Source organism: Mercenaria mercenaria, unplaced genomic scaffold (assembly GCF_021730395.1).
Source record: "Mercenaria mercenaria strain notata unplaced genomic scaffold, MADL_Memer_1 contig_4465, whole genome shotgun sequence".
Lineage (NCBI taxonomy): Eukaryota > Metazoa > Mollusca > Bivalvia > Venerida > Veneridae > Mercenaria > Mercenaria mercenaria.
In genome coordinates, this window is record NW_026462695.1 from 21,640 (window position 1) to 45,257 (window position 23,618).

Here is a 23,618-nt window from a genome sequence, read left to right on the forward strand (position 1 = left end):
ATGGCAAAAATGAATCTACATTCAAGAAAACAATTACATACTCAGAAAAAAAAAACGAGCTATTAGTGACTTGTAGGGTTTTTCTCTGATAAATATGATATAAGCTACTTATGCTGTAAAAAAGAAAATGTTAGTCCGTGCAGTCGAGTTGGGTATTTGTTTTTGACTCGTCGTACTTTTACAGTAGCCCGGCGATTTCATAGAATTTCAATAGACAGCTAATGTATTGTATATCTATGACAACAGGTACGGATACTCCGAATACTGAAGTGGATATGGTTTTGTTTTATACTTCCCGTTGAAGGTAAATTCGTATTAGATAGTGCTTCAATTATTTTTATATGTTTCTGTAGAGTATTGAGCCTTCTGAAATAATTTCTCAAGATTCACCTCCAAACTATTCACAGCCGAATTGAAACATGTGCGTGGGCTACTTTCATGTATTGATTTTTAAATATAGATTGTACATTAATATGCCATCATGATCCGGAAATAACAAACTTTGAATAAATAAACGAAGTGTTATAAATAAAGTTCTCCAATAAATGAATGATATATGAGTAATGTACCCTTTTCAGGAATAGAACGTGATACGAGATGTTTCGGAAACTGTAACTGCTGTAAGAACGGTAGATGTCATTTTGCATTTGGCTGGCCTAATGTCTGCTCAGAGGGATGCATCGATCGTCACAGGGCTGCTAGATGTTATGAGCTATGCACATACAATTGCACATCATGTGAAAATGACGCGACTATATGTACTGAATGTTTCGAGGGTTTTCATCTTGGACCAAATAAAGATTGTACATCAGAATGTCCCACAAACTGTAGAGCTTGTACTTCAGACACAATGTGCACTGTTTGTAAGGACGGTTATTTTAACAAAGAAGGATCAACCACGTGTCCCTACTCTGTTTGTTCTGCGAATTGTAAGTGCAGTGGTAATACATGTAAAACTTGTATAAACGGCTTCTATGACACAGGCAATGAATGTAATAAAGAATGTCTGTCTAACTGTATGACCTGTTTATCCAGAGATCTATGTAATGACTGTAAACATGGATTTTATAACGGGTATGAATTTGACAATAACGGGAGACAGCTATCCAATAATTGCACATACAAATGCAGAGAAAGCTGCACGAAATGTCAAACATACAATAACTGCACTCAATGCGTTAAAGGAAAATATGGCCAAAAATATCAGAATAATTGCTCCATCGGTTGCAAAGGTCGGACATGCCATATTGAATCTGGTGATTGTTCTTGCTCGTTAAACTTTGATGGTGACAAATGTGCGGATTGTGTTAATGGAAAATATGGAACCTATTGTAATGAGTCGTGTCCTGAACACTGCAAAAATGGTAAGTGTAACAAAACTTCAGGATATTGTAGTGAAGGATGCATCACTAACACAATAATTGGCGCAACGTGTAATACCTGTACAGTCGGGATGCACGGTATAGTTTGTGACAAAATTTGTCCTACAAATTGCAAAGCTAAAACGTGTAACCGAACAACCGGATTTTGTTCTGGGGGTTGTGAAGGCAACTTTAAAGGTCAATTGTGTGACACTTGTATACAAGGAAAGTATGGAGTAGCATGTGACCAAAATTGTTCATTAAAATGTGAAAATGCTTTATGTGAGAAAGAGACTGGAAAGTGCGTCAGCTGTTCTGGCAATTTTGAGGGGGACAGTTGTGAAAACTGTCAGCCTGGCTTCCACGGACAGAATTGCTATGATAGATGTTCTACTCACTGCTACAATACCACATGTAGTATCAATACCGGTGTTTGTGATTATGGTTGCACAGATGACTATTCAGGAGACATGTGTTGTGTGTTCGGCAGAAACTGTGTAAGGTGCGCGTCCAAAAATGAATGCAGAGAATGTAAATCTGGTTATTTCGATCATTTGTGTGACAAGTCATGCCCTGTTAATTGTATTGATTCCTGTGACATCCATACAGGCGTTTGTCGCGATTGCATTATAAATCATTTTGGACCCTTCTGCAACAGAACATGCTCTGAAAATTGCAATGCTTTAGGCAGTGGGGGCACACGTCATTGTACGTCAATTAATGGAAGTTGCACCTTTGGTTGTAAAAATGGTTTCTATGGCATAACGTGTAATGACACATGCAGCGAACTTTGTATTGACAATATTTGTAAACAGGATAGTGGCATATGTGTAAAAGGTTGTGGTTGCACATACGACGACGACCCAGTTTGTGTTCTTGATTTAGGTAAGTCAGTTTATTCAATACTGTTGTTGCAGTTTCATGTAGACAGTGATCGGGGTACCTGATATAATAAAATCTGGAAAGTAGATCCCTCGGAAGCATCGAGAACAAGGCAAAGAGTGAAAATTGCAGACTCGATTTCTACCCTTACCTATTATCTTGATTGAGTCTGTTCATGAGTAGTAATGGTAAATGAAACACTGCCCACGCCCCCTAGCACCGGCTTAAGCAGTATTCAATCTTCAAATCTAAATGAATTGAAATCAATGATCCCGAAGGACCAGAAAATATTACAACACTGAGATGAAGTCGAATGAAGATGAATAATGTCTTATTATAGAACTATGATGTCTATAAATATATCTATCACGCCAAGTACAACCATGTTGTATTAATAACAATTACATTGAACGCAAGAAGGTATGTGCGTGTCTTATTCGACGAATATATGAGCTATAAATAAAACTAGAACTGTCACAGGAGTGACGAATTATACCCACACAATACGGTCTTATCAAGGGCGTATGGCAAATTTTAAGTTGGAAAGAGGCCATAACTACGTCAAAAATGTCAGCTTTGTAGCCAAGGTCACATTTGACCTGTATTTTATGATGTTACACCTGTGTACTAAAATGATATAAATCTGTCGAGCCTTTCATGTGTTATTGTCCGGAAACCATGAGTTTTGCGAATTTTAAGTTGGAAAGGGGCCATAACTACGTAGAAATATTGGCGGTTTGTAACCAAAGTCGAACTTGATCTGTATTTTATTATGTTACACCTGTGTACCAAAAATATTTAAATCTGTCAAAACTTTCATCGTTATTGTCCACCCAATGCACCGAGCGGCCGACAAACAGACCGACAAGCTGTACACCCCACAAACTTCGTTTGTGTGTGTATAACAAATTATCGGTTGTTAAAAAAACTCGTTTCCTTCGAGCTTAGGGCTATGAAGGCTTATGACTTTACAACGTTGTTATAAAAAAACTGAAATGCTAAATTATCATGCGTAAATTAAGACCTTAATGTTTTATAAGTAGGCTGGGATATGTTGTTTTTTCTAAAAGTACTATGAGAATAACAATATCTATCCCGATACCCCCTTTGAAAATGAAATAAGAACAACTGTTTTCGGAACCTTATTGATTCATTTGACAGTTTGAAAAGAAATTGGCCACACTTGTCTAAAGAGCAGCACAGTTTAGATACTTTTGTACATTTGAATAGTGATATTAGATATACAATCAAGGCAGATTATACTTACATAGCTAGGTGCTTACATTTTTAAGTTGCATATTGTTCCATGTATTATGTCTTTAAAAATGGAAATAAATGAACACTAATAAATACAACCTATATAAATGTCGCTTGGAAGCATACTTCATTGTTCCATGTATTATGTCTTTAAAAATGGAAATAAATGAACACTAATAAATACAACCTATACAAAGGTCGCTTGGAAGCATACTTCACAAGCAAGGAAAATAATAGCAGACTCGGTAAGACTGAGTTTGCACATTAGTACTCACTGATGGGTGACAGAGATATGAACTGGATAGGAAAACTACTTTGACCTTTAACCTCTCCAAGTGTGAGTTTGACCTTTAAGCTAGAGTCTTGGTTTTTCGCAAGACACATGTTATAGGGGGAACGTGTGTGCCGTGTAATATTAAAGTCCCTCTATGAATGGCACAGTCATGGACCGGTCACAAAGCAGTACCTGTTAATACCATGTTAACGTTTGACCGTCAAGCGTGACCTTGACCTTTCAGCTAGTGGTTGAAAGTTGGACATGGCACATCGCGTCTTATTATGTAGAACATCTGTGCCAAGCAGTACTACAAACTCTTGGTGGATGGTTGAGTTACATTAACATTATATGGTGTTTAGAAGTATTCCCGTATAGTCGTTTTGAATAAAACAACATACTATTTAAAAAACGAGAGAAAAACTGATGCATTTATATATCATCCTATCGATTGTTTGTAAATAGAATTATTCATCTATCCAGCTCGTGTCTGTACTTGCTTTATCTAATTCAGGCAAATCAGCGCTTGCTCCTGATAATTCAACAGCAAGAACTACAAATATTGTTTTAGGAACACTTCTGGCTTTAGCTACTTCTGCATTATGTATCTTGTTGTTACGGAAAATAGTAAGGAAAATACGATCTACAGACAGGTAATATTTCATAAATAGTAAGGTATAAGAATGAGCCATTTGAACGTAAACCTACACGTTTTTACTATTTTTCTGAAACAATATACTACAATATTTACAACCACAGGATTGTTTTCTTCTGCTTAGTTCATTTACTGACTTTTATATAAATATTAATTGATTTATATACTGCTATTTATAGTTTAGTATATTTCATTGTTACATCTTTGATGTGTTTTGTGAAATGCTTGACATCTACTTAGGGTACCTATGGTCAGTACCCTGTAACAGACGACTTCCACATCAGACTCGTTAGTGGAGTACAATTTCCTTAAGACTGGTTTGTCTTTTAGAATATTGTTAGGTAGAACCATTACTATCGGTACTGTCTATCAAATCTATATTGATCTATATCGTAGACCACTATTCACTATTGCTTGTAAAATCTTCGATAGGTTACTGTTCTGTAAAATCAATCAAACAAGTATGTTTGATTCCTGTATAAAGGATTATTTACGTATTTGTGTATTTCATTATTACTGTTTTTCCAACTTACGAAATGATATCTTATACCTTTTCAGGCAAACCGAGAATTCTTCATATCAAATTCCATTAAACCATTCGTTGGTAGTGAATCAAGCTCCACAAGACGGGGGTAAGTACATACTAACTGATGTATAATATAACATCATTTGTTTAATATATGTTGATCGTTTATAGAATAATTTGATGTTCGATACATGGGTGCTCTAATTATTGATTATTGCAAATTAAAGCGAATATTAACATTTCCGAAATTTATAATAAGTTTAAATAGTGTTTTATTTCTTGAATGATGACTGCATTTCTGGATCAGTAAATCTTATTTATTTCAGTTTCTGAAGCAGATAATTCCGCTTATGAGATTATCGATAGAACTCAGGGTGGTAAGTGTTTCATAATTGCATTACTTAGGTCATTGTCACATGTATTTCAAACTAAAAACGTACAACAAAAACTGCACAGTAAAACAGTTACACTTATATTGATTGTATTGAAATCTTTGTATTGGCGCCTTTGAATCATAATATTATGAATCTTGTTTATTCAGTCTGCATTTGTTATAATCAATGTAATAAAATTATTTTATAAAGATAAAGCTTAATATATATTTGTAGCTCCTGAACACACATATGATACAGCTTCCCACAGTGCACCTAAAAGTAAGTTAGCTCTTATCCGTACAAAACAGTTTTCCATTTAATCAAATTATCCAAACACGCCTTAAAACATACTTTACACATAGTACTCATGGTGAGCCTTTACGATCGGTTGATGTCCACTCCTAAACTGTCCATTTCATGCTGAATGCGGGTTGCTATGGCATTTAAAAGGAAAAACTTTCAAAATCTTCTTCTTCAACATCGCAAGGCCCAGAGCTTCGATATTTAGACTGTATCATTGTCTTTTGATTGGAGTTTGTTGTTTGATTAGTTTGATGCATAATGCTATTGCTGTATAGACATGAAATGAATGAATACGATACTGTAGCCGTAATTAACAGTTTACAATATCGATTATTTGACCATTTCAAAGTAATTCGTAAGTTCCATAAATTGCATGTATTAACGCATCTGTAAGAGACTACTTAGCACTTGCATTCTAAGATTATTGTTCGATGATTCTGGCATAGGGGTGTATTTATTTTGGGCAGTGTTACTGTTTTTTTGTTGTTGTTTTTTTCAATTGTTGTGAAAGCGGGATTTATTACCTGTAGATTAAAGGGTGATTGCCCCTGATTTAATATGTCACAGTAAAAGAAAGGCTAAAAGAAAGTACTGTCGCCTGGGTAGTTAATATTGAATTTTGGTTCATATTTTATACGGCATGATAAGAAAGACCTCTTTAAAAACAGTAGCTCTTATAGGCCTTTATGGTAACAGTGTCCTTGGAAACTTTGAATTATGTTTATATATATATAAAGAAGCTTTTTTTCAGTATTTTTTATTTTGTTGCAGTATTAGTTCCATGAGCCAATTGATTCACATATATCAGGACTCATTCACATACATGAGAACCCGCATATATCATGATCTTTGACAAAGCTCTAACAACTTGATTAATTAACGATGACAGTACCCAGTAATCAGACCATCTGCTTTGTTTATTCGGTATATCGAGTTTATATCCCTGATTATAGTCGCTCGTAATTCGTGCATTTATATCATTGAAAAGTAGAAAACTGCGCAACGTTGTTTGTAGATAGGATTAACGGAGAAAATGATTTGACACTATTCGGAATAATATAAAAAAATCGTGTTTCAGGAGAAAATAAACATTTGCATTACCAAATTTTCAGCGCAAAAGGCCCCGTGCTGCATTTTGATCCGATACTGTTTCATATAGATTGTATAGGCTACATTATATCATATTGATACTTTATATGTATTACCTGAATATTATCATTTTTTCAGGTACGGTCAATCCTGGAAACACAGATTATATGAATCTGCAAATCCAAAAATCACGAAATGACAATAATCGACCATGATTGTTTTCTACAAAATAATCATTGAACTTTGATGAGGAACTTGAACGGTCATTACATTTGTAGTTGGAGTGTGTATTACTTATCTATCTGATAAATATTCTCTAGATTATCTGTATGAATACCTTTGAAAATGTAAATGTAATCCAGGAGTGTAGGTTTGTAGAGATATTTAGCACTTTCGCAAATGGTCAGTTAAAATAAAGTCTTTAAGTGTATTGCATTTGATATTACATGTCTCCATTAGCCTTCAGCTAATGATTATGAACACATCAATGTTTTATGTGGAATTTCATTTTTAAATGGTATACACTTAACCGAAAGCAGATAGTGACATAAACACTACGATTTATCAAGAATGAATTTTACATAATATTATGTATGTAAGAATGGAATCTATGTAAATAACTTTTTGTCATAGGGTATTTGGTAAAAATACTTATGTATTTTTCTGAAAACCACCAGTTAGCGAAGCTCACACAGTGTTATATAGAATGGTACATTTTTTAAATATATATGAGCACTAATCTATTGACGTTACTTTGTAAAAAAAGGAGAAATGTTTTGTCCTCGGCAATGAAAAGATTTGCAGTCCTCAACTGTAAAAGTACGTTTTCGTATTTATTCATAGTTTTAGAATGATTCAACTCATAAGATAAACAATCTATGACACTCTCTTTGCCTCATTTCAGTTTACGTATTGTCATATGTAATAAGACAGACCTCTATGTTGTTCTTTAACTAATTGTTTCGTGTTTGTTATACATATATTAGCATGAATTACAAAAACGTCCATGATAGTAAATATATATGACTTTTGAAATTTGACTTATGACATTTTTGTTATGTCTTAATTCAATGTTAAATGTTAGTTTTACATGTACAGAATGTAGAAAACCAAATACCACATTATTATCAATATTCAGCAAGCTTTGATTTGTGAAGTATCATGATATAATATTGTTCCATCATAAAAACCAGAAACAATGCAGAGTTGTCAAGACTGTGTATAGGTACATTTTGTACACTAACAGATGTAACCACCTGATCTTACTTAAAACATTTGATTTTAATCCTAGATGCATACCCCTTTACTACTTCTAATTTAAGCACTCATAGTCTTCATACAAAATGGTGTCAATTTAAAAGATGTTTATCTGTTCGATATTTTTATTCTAAAAAACTCTTAAACCTTAACGTACACGGTTTTAAAACTTTTAAGCTTTTCCAAATTTTAAGCATTGTACAAACTATTGTAGACTGTATTGTTCGTAAAGATAGTATCAGGATATAATATTAACTTCCTTATTAACCATTTAAAACTTTATTATTTTGAATAACCAAACGCCCATTACATTCATAAAATAAAATATGCACGTGTTTTCATAAATCAAAATTATTTGTCAAGTAAATATGTATAATTATTTTGATTCCTTTAATTAATATTTAAAGAATAATTTGGATGTTAGCAAGGATAATTAAAGATGGCATAAAACCAAAAAAGTCAAATTTGTTACTGGTATAAAGATATTTTTCGTCTGTTTTATTTTGATATTTTGCTTTGCCTGTAGAATGCACAATGAGCACTTATATCATTGTAAACTATTACCTCACTAGCGTTATATCTGTTATGGAGATTACATTATTAATCGTAAGTGTTATCGTCAAATACATTAAAACTGTAAGGGCGAGCGCACACAACTATTATATCTGGCTATAAATAAAGAACAAGAAACAAAAACCCTTGGCAATTTCCGTTCAGTTAATTGGAAAATAAGTTATCATATTGGAAATATATATCTGTTCTCTATAACGTTACAAGGGTACTTTACTTAAGCAATTTTCAATAATCTCCCTTTAAGGATGTTTTTCACAATTATTTCTAGCGGACAGAATTTTTAACTTTGCATATTTATAGATTGATATATGACAGGTTAAAATAAAAAATAAAAATGATAGGTACCCGTGCTTCTTTTTTCAATATTCAAAGTTTATTAAGAACACCAAATCGGTATTTTTGTCCGAAGAAACAATATATACATGTCATAATAAAACTACTGCAAACAACTATTTATTCAAAGTTTCACTCTGATGTTACTGTTTATGCATCACAATTAATGAAACCATTATAACTATGCATAAAATGTTAACATATAGATATATTAACTCAAAAAAATACTCTTGACGGATGTCGAAAGTATCTGAAACTGAGAAAAACACGAAGTATTTCTTAACAATATGAAAAATCTAGCGGACAGAATTTTACCAAACTTTATATTATGTAAGCTAGAGCTAACACAAAAAAATCTAAACCAAAAAAATAATATCAACCCGTGCTTGTTTTCAAGAAAAATTAAAAAATATTCACTCCACCCACAAAAGTATTTTTTCATTACCCCACCCACCTAAAAATTATGAACATTTTTTTTTTCTTACAAAACATATTGCACAATGTTATTATCAGTTTCTTAACCAACTTTTTTACTCACATGCGGAAAAATGCTCCTTTAAGGTTGCATGCCTCTAGGTCAAATACATTTTGAGATACGTGCTACACAAGCGTTCACATGCCATTTACGTATATATTTGACCACGTCAAGGGACATAAATCCGTTTTTACTGCGTGAAACCTCAAATAAAAGCACTGGTGCACAACTGCGCATGCTGAATTTAATTCTTGTGTGGTTTCATGACTCTTGGCGCATATACTTTTGAGGTACATGCGACACAAATGTTTAGACCCTTTATGTACAATTTGACTGTCAAGAGCCATAACTCTGGTCTTCCTACGTGAAATGCGGGATGGGCACACAAAGTATAACAACATTTTAGGAAGTCACTTTTGAACTTGCAGGAGATAGATCTACGTTAAGATTTTCTGGAATTTTATTTGACTTGGAGTCGGCTGCATCATTACTGGACGAAATAGTTTACTTTCAAATTGGCTGTCCACAATGTATTCGATTCGAGCACTTCGTACGACTACTCTTCCAATAAAACACCATTCCATCACTTTTAAAGGTAAAATATGGATGCACGACCTATATTGTCAGTACATACGATATTTTTGCGCGAGTGCGCTGCATATCCGACAATTATGCACTTTATGTGGCGGATCCGGAACTTTACAGTGGTTATCGCTTGCTGCGCGATTGAGCTGCGCACAAAATATTGTGATGAACTCCTTTAAATTTAAATGACGTTGCAACTTTCAGATGATTGAAAAATAAAACTGTATACAAAATGTATTTTTGATATCAAAACTAAGTCCATACTTACCTCTAAACTAACTTGATACTTAGATATTAGTTAATTTTCAAAGTTTTGATTTAGCTGTTGAAAATTTACAATATGATAGTTATGCAGCAGCACATTAATCGTTCGAAAAAAGACATTTGTAGCATCTACGTATTCTTCACGTACCCGAGTATTTTGAAAGCTGAATTTGAAGCAATTCCCTTTTGGAATTTTTGCGGGATTTCCTTCCTTAAGTCTGCAATTCTGTTATTATATCGTTTTTAAGATATATTAAAGCCATCAGCATATCTCAAACTTTCAAAGAGATTTCCCGATTTGAGATGGTTTATCTTCTTTTTGGCGTTCACCACGAGATGGTTTATTAGAATTGTGGCTCTGTGTACGTTTAATTGGCGGCAAAATCGTTTAGTGTTACTAACATATTAAATTTAATTAGAAAATCCAGTTGAAGCAGTGGACATTTGTCGAAAAATAGACAACAGCCATTTATCCATCATAGCTCTACATCGGTTACCTAAGTTTCAGATAAGTCCTCTTTTGATAAACTTTTAACATATTTATCAAACAGTTTACTTAGGTAAATGCCAATTTCAATGTTTCGGATATTGAAAAAGAAGTGTTTCATTTCTTTTATTATTTGTTGGGTTTAACATAGTACCGGCACAGCCATAGGTCATATTGCGACTTTCCAGCTTTGATGATTGACTCAGGTGCCTCTCCGTGCTTTATGTCACCACAGGCAGGCACAACCGACCTTCAGGAAGCCAGCTGGATGGCTTTCATACATGAATATTTGAACACCAAACTGATGCTCTAACCCGTTTTAGTGAGGGTCAAGAGCTTCAATGTCAGCGACCTTAACCACTAGGCCATCCCTAAGTTTGTGTTGTATTTGATAACTTGTGGAAACAGTTAGCGTCAAAAGCATTCCGTAGTTTATTGTAGCAGTACCCTAATCAACAGCTTTATAACATGATTTAAATCCTCAAATATCGAGTAAACCTTAGCTAAACGAATACGTTATCATGTACAGATCCTGCAGGATGTTGCGCGGAGGAGTTCCCTTACAGAAATATTCAAAATGAGTTGGACGTAACGGGATAGTGACAGTCAAAAGCTATCACGCTTTCCCGAAACGTAAATCCTATTATTAGAACTAGTTTTCATCAAAAGATGATAGGTAAGGGTATATTTCTTGGAAGCACAGAGCACCAAAAGCACAGACTCAGAGCCACACATTTGCAAAGTAGGCCCACAACAAAACGAAAATTACAGACGGGTTGCTTCAAACATCTAATATATACTAATTTATGTTAAATATAGATAGAGGGGGGATGGGTGAATGGCAAAATGGTGGGGTGGGGTGGTGGAGAAATTTTAGAGTGAAAGAAGATCGAGGATGAATATACAAAAGGAATAATACGTTCCTTAATAACAGTCACACTAAAATGTAAACTACGAAAGCGCAGACACTCATGTACCAAAATCAAACCAAAACCACACCCAACTTAATAACATAGAAAACAGTGGGGCACCGTTTTAGACTTACAATCACACAAACGCACCCATATAAGCAGAAAAAAATTGTGTACCGCCTTAGGATTCTGTCAGCCTGAATAAAGGGGAGCCACGAAAACTAACTCAAAGCAAAGGGGGAGGGATGCACGAAGTAGCGCAAATGCAAGGGAAAAGGAAGGCGGGCAATAGGGGGAGTAAAGAGGAGGGAAAACGCATATAACAAATAAGAAAACATACGCAACAGACAAAACAAGACAGACAGAAAATGAGTTGAAAATAGGGGCACCGCCTTGGAACGGTCAGTAACCTATATAAAGGAAACTGTAGATTTAAACGCGTTCAGGGTATGCCAACCTCGCACTTTCTCTATTTTCAACAAGTTAGACAACACAATGTAAATAAAATCCCCACTGAGAAAGGCTCTAACATTAGCGCAAAAATAACCTCGCACTTTCTCTATTTTCAACAAGTTAGACAACACAATGTAAATAAAATCCCCACTGAGAAAGGCTCTAACATTAGCGCAAAAATAATAAATTAAAAAGCAGTAAAAACAATCGCGCCAATTGACCAATTATCCGAAACCGTGGAACTTTACCGGAAACGGGTCGCCATCGATGCGTCATGCGATAAATGAAAATTTTATGTAGCATTCGCCTTTAAAACTAACAACTTTCGAATAATGATAATCAACTCACACTATAGGCTAGAAACAATATTCTTGACTTGTACTTTTGTTGAAGTTGCCGTTAGACGATGCCTTAGAATCGGCAACACCCGAGTCCTATCGCATAGATGGTCAGCCTATGTCTTCTTAGTTGAAGCTGCAACTCAATATACTTAACCTGACTCCTTGATTAACAACACCTCTATTCTTTCAAATATAGCATTCAGCTACCAAGGTATAACTCCGATGTCTTGGCTTTACTTTGCCAATAACGCTGGACCTCGTCTGTAAGCTGGAGCTCTCCTATTGTTCTCAGTAGATAACCAAACTATGCGTCTCTGCCTCAGCGTTCCAATCCTCTGCCTATATTTGTAGCATTCGACTATCCCTTAAAGGTTAAACTTCTTTTTGCTGGCCCTAAAACTCTAAACATAGTTTCCATACTGCAATTCGTCTTTAATCTATGAACGTCAAACATCTTCATTTCAATAATTTATACGATTTTATCAGTTTGATGTATTACCAGATTGATATATATTTTAACAATATATCCAAATAAACCATTGTAGTTTGTTGCTAAATTGCGATCTAAAAGCCTTAGCAACTGCTGTTATTAAATGGAAATTGTAAAATTTAGATAATAGTCATTTCAAAAATTTGATAATCCATTACACAATATATGGCCATATCACTTTAAATATGCAACAGGATTGTATGCTATGATTTATTCACTCTGTCTCATTAGTATAACAAGGAATCGGTACTCGTGTGCTATCTCATTCGGAAAAATAATGCTTAATTTTTCAGTAAACGAATTGGAAAATATTGCCACCTCTTCATTTCGTCTATTTGAATTAGTGCATGTCAAATTGTGGGAATATGGGCCGCCGTGAGAAAAATATTGAGAAATATAGAGACCTATACCACATTGTAGATTGAAGTGAGCTATTGTAATTTCCCATGTATCTCTTTCCAGACACGCGACTGGAAAAAGTTATGACGTCATAAATATGGCGGCTTAAAAGAAAATAAAAAATCGTAGGCTGCTAAATAAATACAGGTGAGAACCTCTTTGAAAAATATGTTATGATTGCAAAATTGATATATTTAGTGAAGGTAATGTTTATTCTAGCAGATAAAGCACTTTTATGGAAAAGGATGGAATTCATTATGCTTAAAATAAAAAAAAATATCCATATATATCAAAAACTGACGAAAACGACTGAATAACGATATTAAGTGAGCAAATGTCTTTTTAATGGCGCAGTTTGTTCGATTTGAAATAGAAATAGTCTGATAACCTATCACTACAATAGTCGATTAGCATAATTATATGTATCTATATACCCTTGTTATCAGTATGAGTGTGTCAGATCAGCTTAATGCCCCGACAATGTGGTCAGAACTCAAAATCAATAGAAAAAAATATCTGTTACAATTTTAAAAATGCTTTTTCTAATGCATTTACAGCTTGTTGTAAACTATTTTGTATTGCAGATTCTCTTATTGAAATTGATAAATCCAATCAATTAAAACTAAGTTAAAGACATCTACGAAAGGAATCATCAGACGATTTCTCTAAGAATGTTTTTGTCCAGCACACTAGTGGTCTATGATGTCATCGTCGTTTAGCGCTACAGTATATTTACGTTTTACAGAAGACAATTTATATTACTAAAAACTACACATTGAGTCCTTTCAATGAACAAGATTTGGTCACTAATCACATCCTTTCATTTGTATTTTCAAGCAAAGCTCGCATATATGATCAGCAATACTATTTTTGATCCCTTAACTGCATATACAATTATATTATGTTCGTTTCATAGATCATTTAACCTCTAATACATGTACCACTTCTAATTTATTAAATCGTATAACTTCATGTCGAACTGATATTTACCTCATGTAAAATAAAATATATTGCGACAAAGTATATGCAGATTCTGAAAAAACATTCCCAGAAAAATTAAAATCCAGCAATTACAGGGTGTGTTGTTCCGTCGTTTCATATGATTCCTTTACTCTTTATACCTATTTACCAAATAATCCAATGAATTACAAAGGAACTGCTTTAATTAAACGCCTTTTCTTGTGTATTTAATTTCAGTTAAGCCTTTTCCTGCCTGTAACATTGCTAAAAATAATTTCCATGTAAACCTGTGAGGCAGTTTGTCAACGCATCTCCTTATTAAACGATGTCCGGTAAGGGAATGCAGTTTTTCGAGAGATAATAAGTAATCCATGAGGAATACTTCTGCCTAGCTTGTCGTATGATTTAGGAAATGTTAAGCACGGTTATGTGTGACTACTATATGAAAAATTTATGCATTCTTGATTAATTTTTAAATACAAACAATCAGTTGTTGCTCGAATAGTTGACATTTGATTATGTCAAGGAGGTGTAGTTATTAAATGAAACTAACAATTTAAAGACTACAATACTGCATCGCATGGGACTGATATATCTTCATATCTTAAATTGATTTACACTTTCAAGTTTATTTACTGGAGTCTTTCTCTAATCAGATTGGGATGTTCCCCATACAATCTTCTGCAATGTATCAGCTTAGATAACTATCTGTTACTAGATACGTAGTTTGTCACACTCAGCTGTAGGTCATGTTGTTTGTCGGTTATATGCGACGTTTAATAAATGCACTTTCCTTAACTTTTATATAATCTTCATATTTTTGCAAGAGCGACTTTCAAGAACTCATTGAAGGTTATCCATATGTCCTGTTGCAGATATACTGCTATTATCAAATGCAAGAATATTCTACTTAATTTTACGATTGTAATTCAGACTTGTGTGGGTTACTTTTTTAAAAGTTTAATAGCAATTTAAAAACACTTCTATTACTAAGTGTATCAAAACAGTAGTTATTTATCAATTTCAATGAAAATTTTCACAAATGATGAAATGTTTTATCATATGCGGTTCTGAGCCTCTTATTTGGAGATATGTTGCATATTCGGTGTTCATTCTTTTGTCAACTGGATGCTACACTTTCCTCTTTGATCGTGACCAACGAAAGAGGTGGACCACGCCATGACTGGTGGTTCTTAAAGGCCATTGGGACTGAGCGGCTTTGATATATTTCTACTTTCCTGATTTGTCGGATCCTTAATAATGTCCTGCTGGTATTCTTCTTTCTGTAACGGCATGGAGAACATGCGCAAATAACTTGTTAAAAGCTTTAAGAAGATCCCTTGAAAGTAAAGAATGCAAATAATCAAGGTAATAGAAGACTTAGTTTTACTAAATTTGTTCCTGAGAGGTTTAGAAAGGTGAAAGAAATTTCATGCCCTTTATCACCAGCTTAAGCTGAATTATATTATAATGATATTTAACGAATTCATAATACTAAAGGACAAGAGGTTATTTACATATTTAATGTAGATATTTACTCGATCATTTTTGTGTTTCAATTAATAGCATGCCCTTAGTTTCCATTGCCTGAATAAGACACTCAGCAGTCGGGGGATTAAGTTTACGTATAATGTTCTATAACATTGGAATATGGTGGAGATATAGAGTGTGAGCATTATTGCCAAACTATTGATTAAGCACACCAGCATTATTTTGCAACTGACCGTTCCAATGCTTTGCCGCACTACGTTCCTAAGCTTTCTGTCTATTGGCTTTACTTCGTTCAGGTATTAATCATGTTCTAACATATACATGCACTGCTGCAGAGTTTTACGGTTCAAGTATGCGTGGCATTATCATGAATCAGAGTTTATCACAAATCGGATATGTTGAGAAATATTTTCAGTTTCAGAGAAAGAATGAAGAAAGAAAGAAAATGAAATGATTATCCACTGCCCCTGATGCCCCTCCTCCTGCAATTAGCTAAACATAATTACGGAAAACTTTAAATGAATAAATAATATTGTTTATATATACTTTTGTTTTCGCGAAGCTGAAGAATTAAGTAAAACGCTTTCAGTGTTGATGTCAAGTTTGAATGCATATGATTAACCAGTAATTCTGAGTAATTGAGTCGACTATTATGAATCTAACTTTAAGAAAATATCTGTTAAATTTCCACCGGCATAGTCGTCTTGATCGTACTTAAATCTTGTTTAAATAAAATTGCAAACAATGTATGTAATATGCGCATGTTCTAATGCTGTACATGTTCTAATAATAACAGCATAGACAATTACTTGTGCCGACATTGATTTGTATTGCATTTTCGACAAAATCCTTTCCTTCTAGGTACTGATTAAAACCAGATATTAATAACGTATTTTCCCTTATTTTATGTTATATTTCTTGTAACGTTTGGAAATAATCTTATTTCAGATTCAACGCCATAAGATTAATCGAAAATATTTTATTTCAGGAGGTAGAAGCGACATGTAAAAATGCATTGTAAATTAGGTGGGTGGGGTACAAAAACAATTAGAATAACTTAAATATACTTTCTACTGAGAAAGTGCAAATATAATAATATTTGATATGTCCAACTGGCTTTTTTAATAATATCATATCCGATATTATAAGCAATTTTACTAATATTTTTAATCATTATTCAGCAGTATTATTTTCGTAAACGGCCGCCATATTGATGACGTCATTTCCGGATCCAGTCGCGGTCCCCAAAAGAGATACATACATATTATTTTTGTCTCGGACCAAGGAATAATTTGGTGTATGTGGCTATATTTCTCAACTACTTTCGAGCGGGATTACGAATGGCCGTGGACTAAATAGTCCTTCACCATATTATTATAACAATAGGCTAGTGAATCTGATATTATACAAACTTGATCGACTATATCGTTATCGCATGTTGCCTATGTACTTAAAATAGCTAAATTTTATCTTTGTAGTTTGTTGAAAATAATATTTGCTTCAAAATTTTACTTCCTGCTGGTAAACGTATTTAGATATATGTCACTTTATTTCTTCAGGATTAGTATCGGCAGAGGTGAAATTATTCGTGATAGCAGGTTGTGTTGAAAAAAAAAATGAATAGGACTTTCAAGATGGTATGTAACCAAAATTTGAATTGAGTAAATTATTGTATCAGTCGACCTTAATTTAGCCTTTCTTTATCATTTAGAGTGCCTAAATGTTTCAAATCATAGGTATGAAGTTATAAAGCTTTGAATGAAGACAAATGTCCATATATTTCTAAAAAAACATAGATATAATGACAATGTTTTAACCAGAAGCGTAGAGTTATGAGCATTTAATATTTTCTTATAAAAGAAAACATTGTGATCAATGTAATGTAACTCTTCTTGAACATGGAGCACAGAAACAGTAAAGGGACATAGTATAGCGAATATTTTTCTAATTGGGCGCCTTTGATTTAACATTCAACTGTGATCAGGACCGCTAAATAATGATCAATGATAGTGTGTGCTAAAATATAGAACATCTGGAACAGGCCCTTAACAGAAAAAAAAAACATGCTGTAGCAGAATGCAAATATTGAAGCTCATACCGGGACTCGAACCCAAGACCTCTCACACCCCTACCACTTTCTTATAACACCAATAGCTACAGCACCGATTACATAACGTGAACGGAACAATTTTGTGATTTTGTATGAACTAACTAACTGGTAGTACCAGTGAAATATAACTTACACTGAATCTTATATATTTGCCCTTTTAGCAGCTGGCAAACGGCAGAGACAGTGAACTTTGTCCAAATATAAGCAATTACTTTACCAGTTTCGTGAGGATTTCAATTGATAGGAAATTACCGTTAAAAACTAAAAACCTCTCTGCAAAACATGGAGTCATTAGCATTCACTGTCAATCAGTATTATGACTAATAAAATACGTAAAAAGATCCGTTGGAAGCAGAAGAATAATAGCAGACTCGGTTTGATTGAGTCTGATTATGAGAGGTAATGTAATGTGCAACACCTCTCACGCCCCCTAGTACCGGCTGTCATTTATTTATTCCAATGATTCATAGACAGAGTTCGTTGTTTTCAATTTTAATCGTAACCGATGCACTTGTAAAAACCACTTTATTTTGAAAAATCGAAGAATGCAAAGAGCTATGGTACGGTTTCTATATCATTATTATTTAGTAATATAGAAACTGATTTTGTTTAACCGAGTCTGTTCATGTAAGAAACAGAAAAATACAACAAGATACCGCGCCGATTCAGTGTTTGGATCATACTCAAATAGCCACTGACTATTATCGATTTTCTTACCGTGAGTGGCCTTGTACTTTGTAACCGTCATTTACATAAACTCCGCCTAAGATGCGAGTCAAGTTATGTGAGGTTTTCTCATTAAGTTGTCAAAACAACACATTAATTTTCAGCTATACAATGTATTTATGATTTTCAAAATTGATGATATCACAGGCACCAGTATCGGATCTGGGAAGAAATATCTCGAGATTCTGGCTTTCAGTAGACATATGTATCTTTTTTCACTACATATTTTTCATGTTGGACTCATTTAGGATGAAAACAAGGGGCTTTATCAGTCCGACCATATTTTGTCCCAAGTCCGATACTTGTGCCTGTGGATGATATTACAGTTTTAGCCGTATCTCAGAATAAGTTTCAAATCAAACATTTTTTACAATCTCTGACTGATTACATTTATTTCTGTAAAACAGTCCCGATTAGCGTCGCATTATCTGAAAGTACTTATTCTTTCTGTCACCGATGATAAAAATCATTAATTCATTCTAGCCTCACTACAAAATGCAAATTAAGTCAGTGCTAAAGATTATACCTGTAAAATTAAACAACATGTGTATTTTCATCTTTTGGTCAGGGATCTTAGTTTTCAATAGTAAATCATAGCCCGACTGGCATCATTTTTCATGTTAGAAAAATGAAATATTTAATTAAACATGTCCTCCCTGTTTATTTACATAACTCAAGTTATAAAGGTAATAAACAGTTTTGTGTGTTTGAGAATCTAGCAAACATTGGCTTGAATAATATGGAATCATTTTATCCTCCTTATCCTGTCCTATAGCCGTGGTACATGGGAAGAGTCTCTGCAAGAAGCGGGCAAGTATCTCAAATGAAGAGATATGATCGGTAGCAAGGCTCGAACCCATGCCTTCCTCCCCACCCCCATCAGAACTTACCATGATTTCAAGTTAGCGACTAACCACTTGACTACGGGGACGGTCACAAGACGGTCACTACAATTCGGAGTTTGGAAATCACACGGGCACGTAGTTGCGATAAACCAGAAATCAGCATTGATTTAGGGCTATGTGTTTGTCTGTATGAGCACACGCGAGCACACATTTTTCTTAGTTGGATTTAATATTGGATAAAAAATTGTTTTCGAAATGTTTGGCACAAAAAACAAATCATTAGAATGGACTCGACCGGGTTAACACATGCATTGTGAACACTAGAAAAGGTAGACTAAGTTTAATCGTAAAGTATAAGCGCCTCGCTTGAAAATTTAACGGTTTAGAAAGTACCAATCTCTCAACAGGAGATATGAAAAAAATAATGTCACATACGCAGAAAAACGAAATAGCGCTGTTGCGCATGTGTTATAAAATCATGCATCATATCACATGAGCAGAAATTGAAAATAACGATTTTGCGCATTAGATATAAAATCACTGGGGAATATGATATATTATTCAAGTAAAACTAATGGGACTTTGGACATTTACGAAGGGTGTGATTAATGAATGTATCCCAGGTTTAGTAAGCCATTCAGTTATTGTGTTCCGTGTAGTAACTTGCACGAGATTATGGTGTGTTCAAGGTTTATATACTCCAGTTATTGGTTTTCTGTATTGGTTTTCTATTAATTCGAAATCTTCATATTGTGTTAAATGTTCCGTACATTTAGATATAGACCTTGAGCTGACAATAACCCCCATCATCCCCCGCCCCCCACCACTCCCCTCTAGGGATATTTCTACGCTATGATTTTCTTAAAGCATATAATATGAGCTATCATTCCAGAAATTCTGCTATCTGGCTTTTTACGCTACAGCTTACTTCATACGTTACCATTAATAATTTCTAGAAATTAGATACTGACTGGCACTGCAGTTAGCCATAAATGGTTTACTAGCTTCACAATATGTCAATATATAAAGACAGAATATACAAATTTATATTTTGCAGGTGAAAGTGACACTTATAGGCATGAGCTTTACGTTATCAAATGTCCATTACCAAAAATTGTAACGATGTAACGAAAATAGAAAATATAACTATGTGATTTTATATTTTACTTGAATTGTCTATGTCAAAATTGATACAAAAAGAGGTTGTGGTTATAACAGATGAGAGCTTGGCATAATTATTTCGGTTGTAAGATATTTCTAATTGTTACGAAACAATATTCGGTAACTTATAAAATAATATAATGTTGACAATAGGAGTTTCAAATTTATAGTTATTATTTTTAAAAAGAAAAGTCGAAAAATATTTGGGATATTGTAAAATTGTTTAAACAGATAGGAACATGTACAAATTCCATAATATATGAACGATATTTTTCAAAACATATAAGTATACTACAAAATATAAATCTATGTAACAAAACTTACAAATTATATAAATTGTATACAGTTTTCTTCAAACTGAATTTACAGTCAAGATTAACAAAGAATCATTTTTCATGTGAAATGAAACTGATCTCATTGAGTGGATAATGAAATGAAATAAATAAATAAATAAATAAATAAATAAATTACAAATGTGTGAAATGATTTGCAGAGAGTGAGTATTCAGACTTGCTTCATATATACGGCACCTTCGAATTTTTCAATCAATGATAATGCGTCAGTCCAGCATATGATAAAAACGTCAGTAGATTCAAGTAATGAAGTTTGCCTGAAATATATTATAGTGACATGTGACTCGGCTGTTGCTAAGAAGGCATATACCTTTGTTCTGCAGTCTGGAGATGAACATGGTAACATAATTGTTAGAATGTTTCACACAATCTGCTCTATATTTGGGCCTGAAGGAAAATTAATGAAGGGCAATGGTCTTGCAGAACATGTAATAGAATCAGGAATTTGTTCTAGTGGTTCACTTGATCAACTATTACCAGGTAAACGCTACAACCATACCCTAAATGTACACACGAATGTAATGGAAGCTCTTGAGTGTTTGCTTAAATGCAAGTTTGAAGAGACAAAACCCCGCAAGGAGAGCATATCAGAAGAAACTAATATTACAGAAACAGACTGAAAGTACACGCAAAGAAAAGATGTTTGAAATAATGACTTTGAAGAATATTTCAATAGACAAGTTCAATAGTTCAAATCAGAAATCAAAAAGGGTGAAGGTGGGAAAACTGCTCAATTCTTGGTTAATGTATGTAGACATAGTTCACATGATGTTGTTGTTCATCAAAGTTACACAGATTAATGATTTCGATTTAATTATAGCATCTCTGTAAAAACTGTACTCTTTGTTCTTCGCATTTGATCGTTACAATGATGCCTGCCACCTCCTCGTTTACTTGATGACATTGATGAATATTGATCCAGGTGCAGAAGAGCTACTCCAAAGTAATGATTTTAGTGTATCTAGGTCTTCTGTACCAGCATTGAGAAATGCTGTAGATATTACTAGAGAGCAGGTAACAGACTTCAAAGTTTGAGGTAGGCATACTTGGTTTCAGTAGAAAGTATGCTGCATATGTCCACTGGTGCATGACCCGTTATTACAGAGCCAAGTATGTTGAAGGAACACTTCAGAATGCAGACATACACAAAGGGCACATGCCCCTACACAAAAAGTATACCTACTCGGATACGCAGGAGGGAAGAAGTTAACGGGGTTATGATGGCATAGATAATTTACGAACCCATTCAAGGCTGTAAAAACAAACAACAATAAAGATGAAATTTAATGTGTGTCGTCTGGTATTCCTGTACAGTCAGAAGACGCTCATGACCTTTAAGCAACTGAAATAGGTGAAAAGACAATAGATGGATTACCAAAAGAAGATTGTTTGAAAAATCTTTTCATTTTTAAAACCCCATTAAGAGAAGAAAACTTAAAACATTTGCCACAGCTTTAGTTAAAATTCTCGAAACAAAGTACATTGTACAACATGTAAGAGCACAACGTAACGTGCATGAACAGTTGGTACTTTTGGCTGTTCAGCGCAACAAAGATCTAGAATTGACACTTTTTTCCTCTAAGACCTGTTCCCTGGCCTTATATCGACTGTAGCTGGAATACCAATGAAAAAAGACAAGTCAAAACTACTTCACTATGTAGAGGCTGCAGCCGTCCAAAAAGAGAACATTGTTTTGTTGTTAGCAGTAACGCCCTGCTGCAAAGCTTAGTAAGTAACCATCCCTGCAACATTCCAAGACGTAGCCGAAGTCAACTACTTAAGACAGCTCGTGTCAATTTTGTAACTGACCATTACAGTCCTCAGCCGATCAAATAATATCAGCGTAGAATACGTAGATCTTCTCCAAAATTCTTACTTGTCAGGAGTGAAAACCAAAGTACCATGTGTGACTAAAAAGCATTCATGTCAAAGATTGAAAATAAAACAAAGTTGATCAATCTAATTTTTGAACAATTAAAATGTGATTCCTTTTGCACAATTGATGAAGAAGACAACTGTGAAAAGTGTTATTTACTCAAGAGTGAAGATGGGAACAAAGTTCGGCCTTATATACCACTGTTTCTACACCAAGGAAGAAGCAGACACAGGAATAATCTTCATTGCATAGATATCAGTACTACTAGCACTACACGAAAGGCGAAAATCCAAGTTAGGTCACCAGATACAGACGCGTTTGTTATTGGTGATATATTTAAAAATACGAAATGCTGTTTTAATTTACACTGGAACAGGCAATAAGAGACACTATTTAAATGCTAACAATATCTGTATATGCAGAGGAGAAAGAATCTGCGCATGTCTTCCTCTCCTCTAATACACAGTCTGACTGGTTGACAGAACCAAAGCTTTTGTTCACACAGGGAAAGTAACACCGTTCAAATTAGTAGAGAAAAACCAGGTGTATGTTCATGCACATCACTGATCTAATGACCTCTTAACGGCATCGAAAATATTGTCTGTGCAATCTATGGACTGAAGAATACAATACCATCAGCAAACTAATATTATGACATGTTTCTTGCAAAGTATCAAGTACGTCCCGAGCAAATATAATGGCATGGACAGGAGTCTATTTCCACTGTGCAAACTGTCACTTAAAATGCACATAACACGTGTGAAATATCAATTTACCCAAAAGTAGATGAAAGTGGATAGAAATTTG

General features: G+C 34.1%; 1 protein-coding gene across 1 annotated transcript; it reads left to right on the forward strand.

The window, feature by feature from the left end:
• Positions 1–246: 246 nt before the first annotated feature.
• On the forward strand, positions 247–7,273 carry LOC123528293 (protein draper-like; the record flags this gene model as incomplete). The annotated part of the gene is made up of 7 exons (XM_045308028.2): positions 247–304; positions 579–2,246; positions 4,289–4,427; positions 4,988–5,061; positions 5,282–5,332; positions 5,564–5,608; positions 6,860–7,273. Coding segments are annotated over 7 exons (2,112 nt in total), but the record flags the coding sequence as incomplete, so codon positions are not given.
• Positions 7,274–23,618: the final 16,345 nt, after the last annotated feature.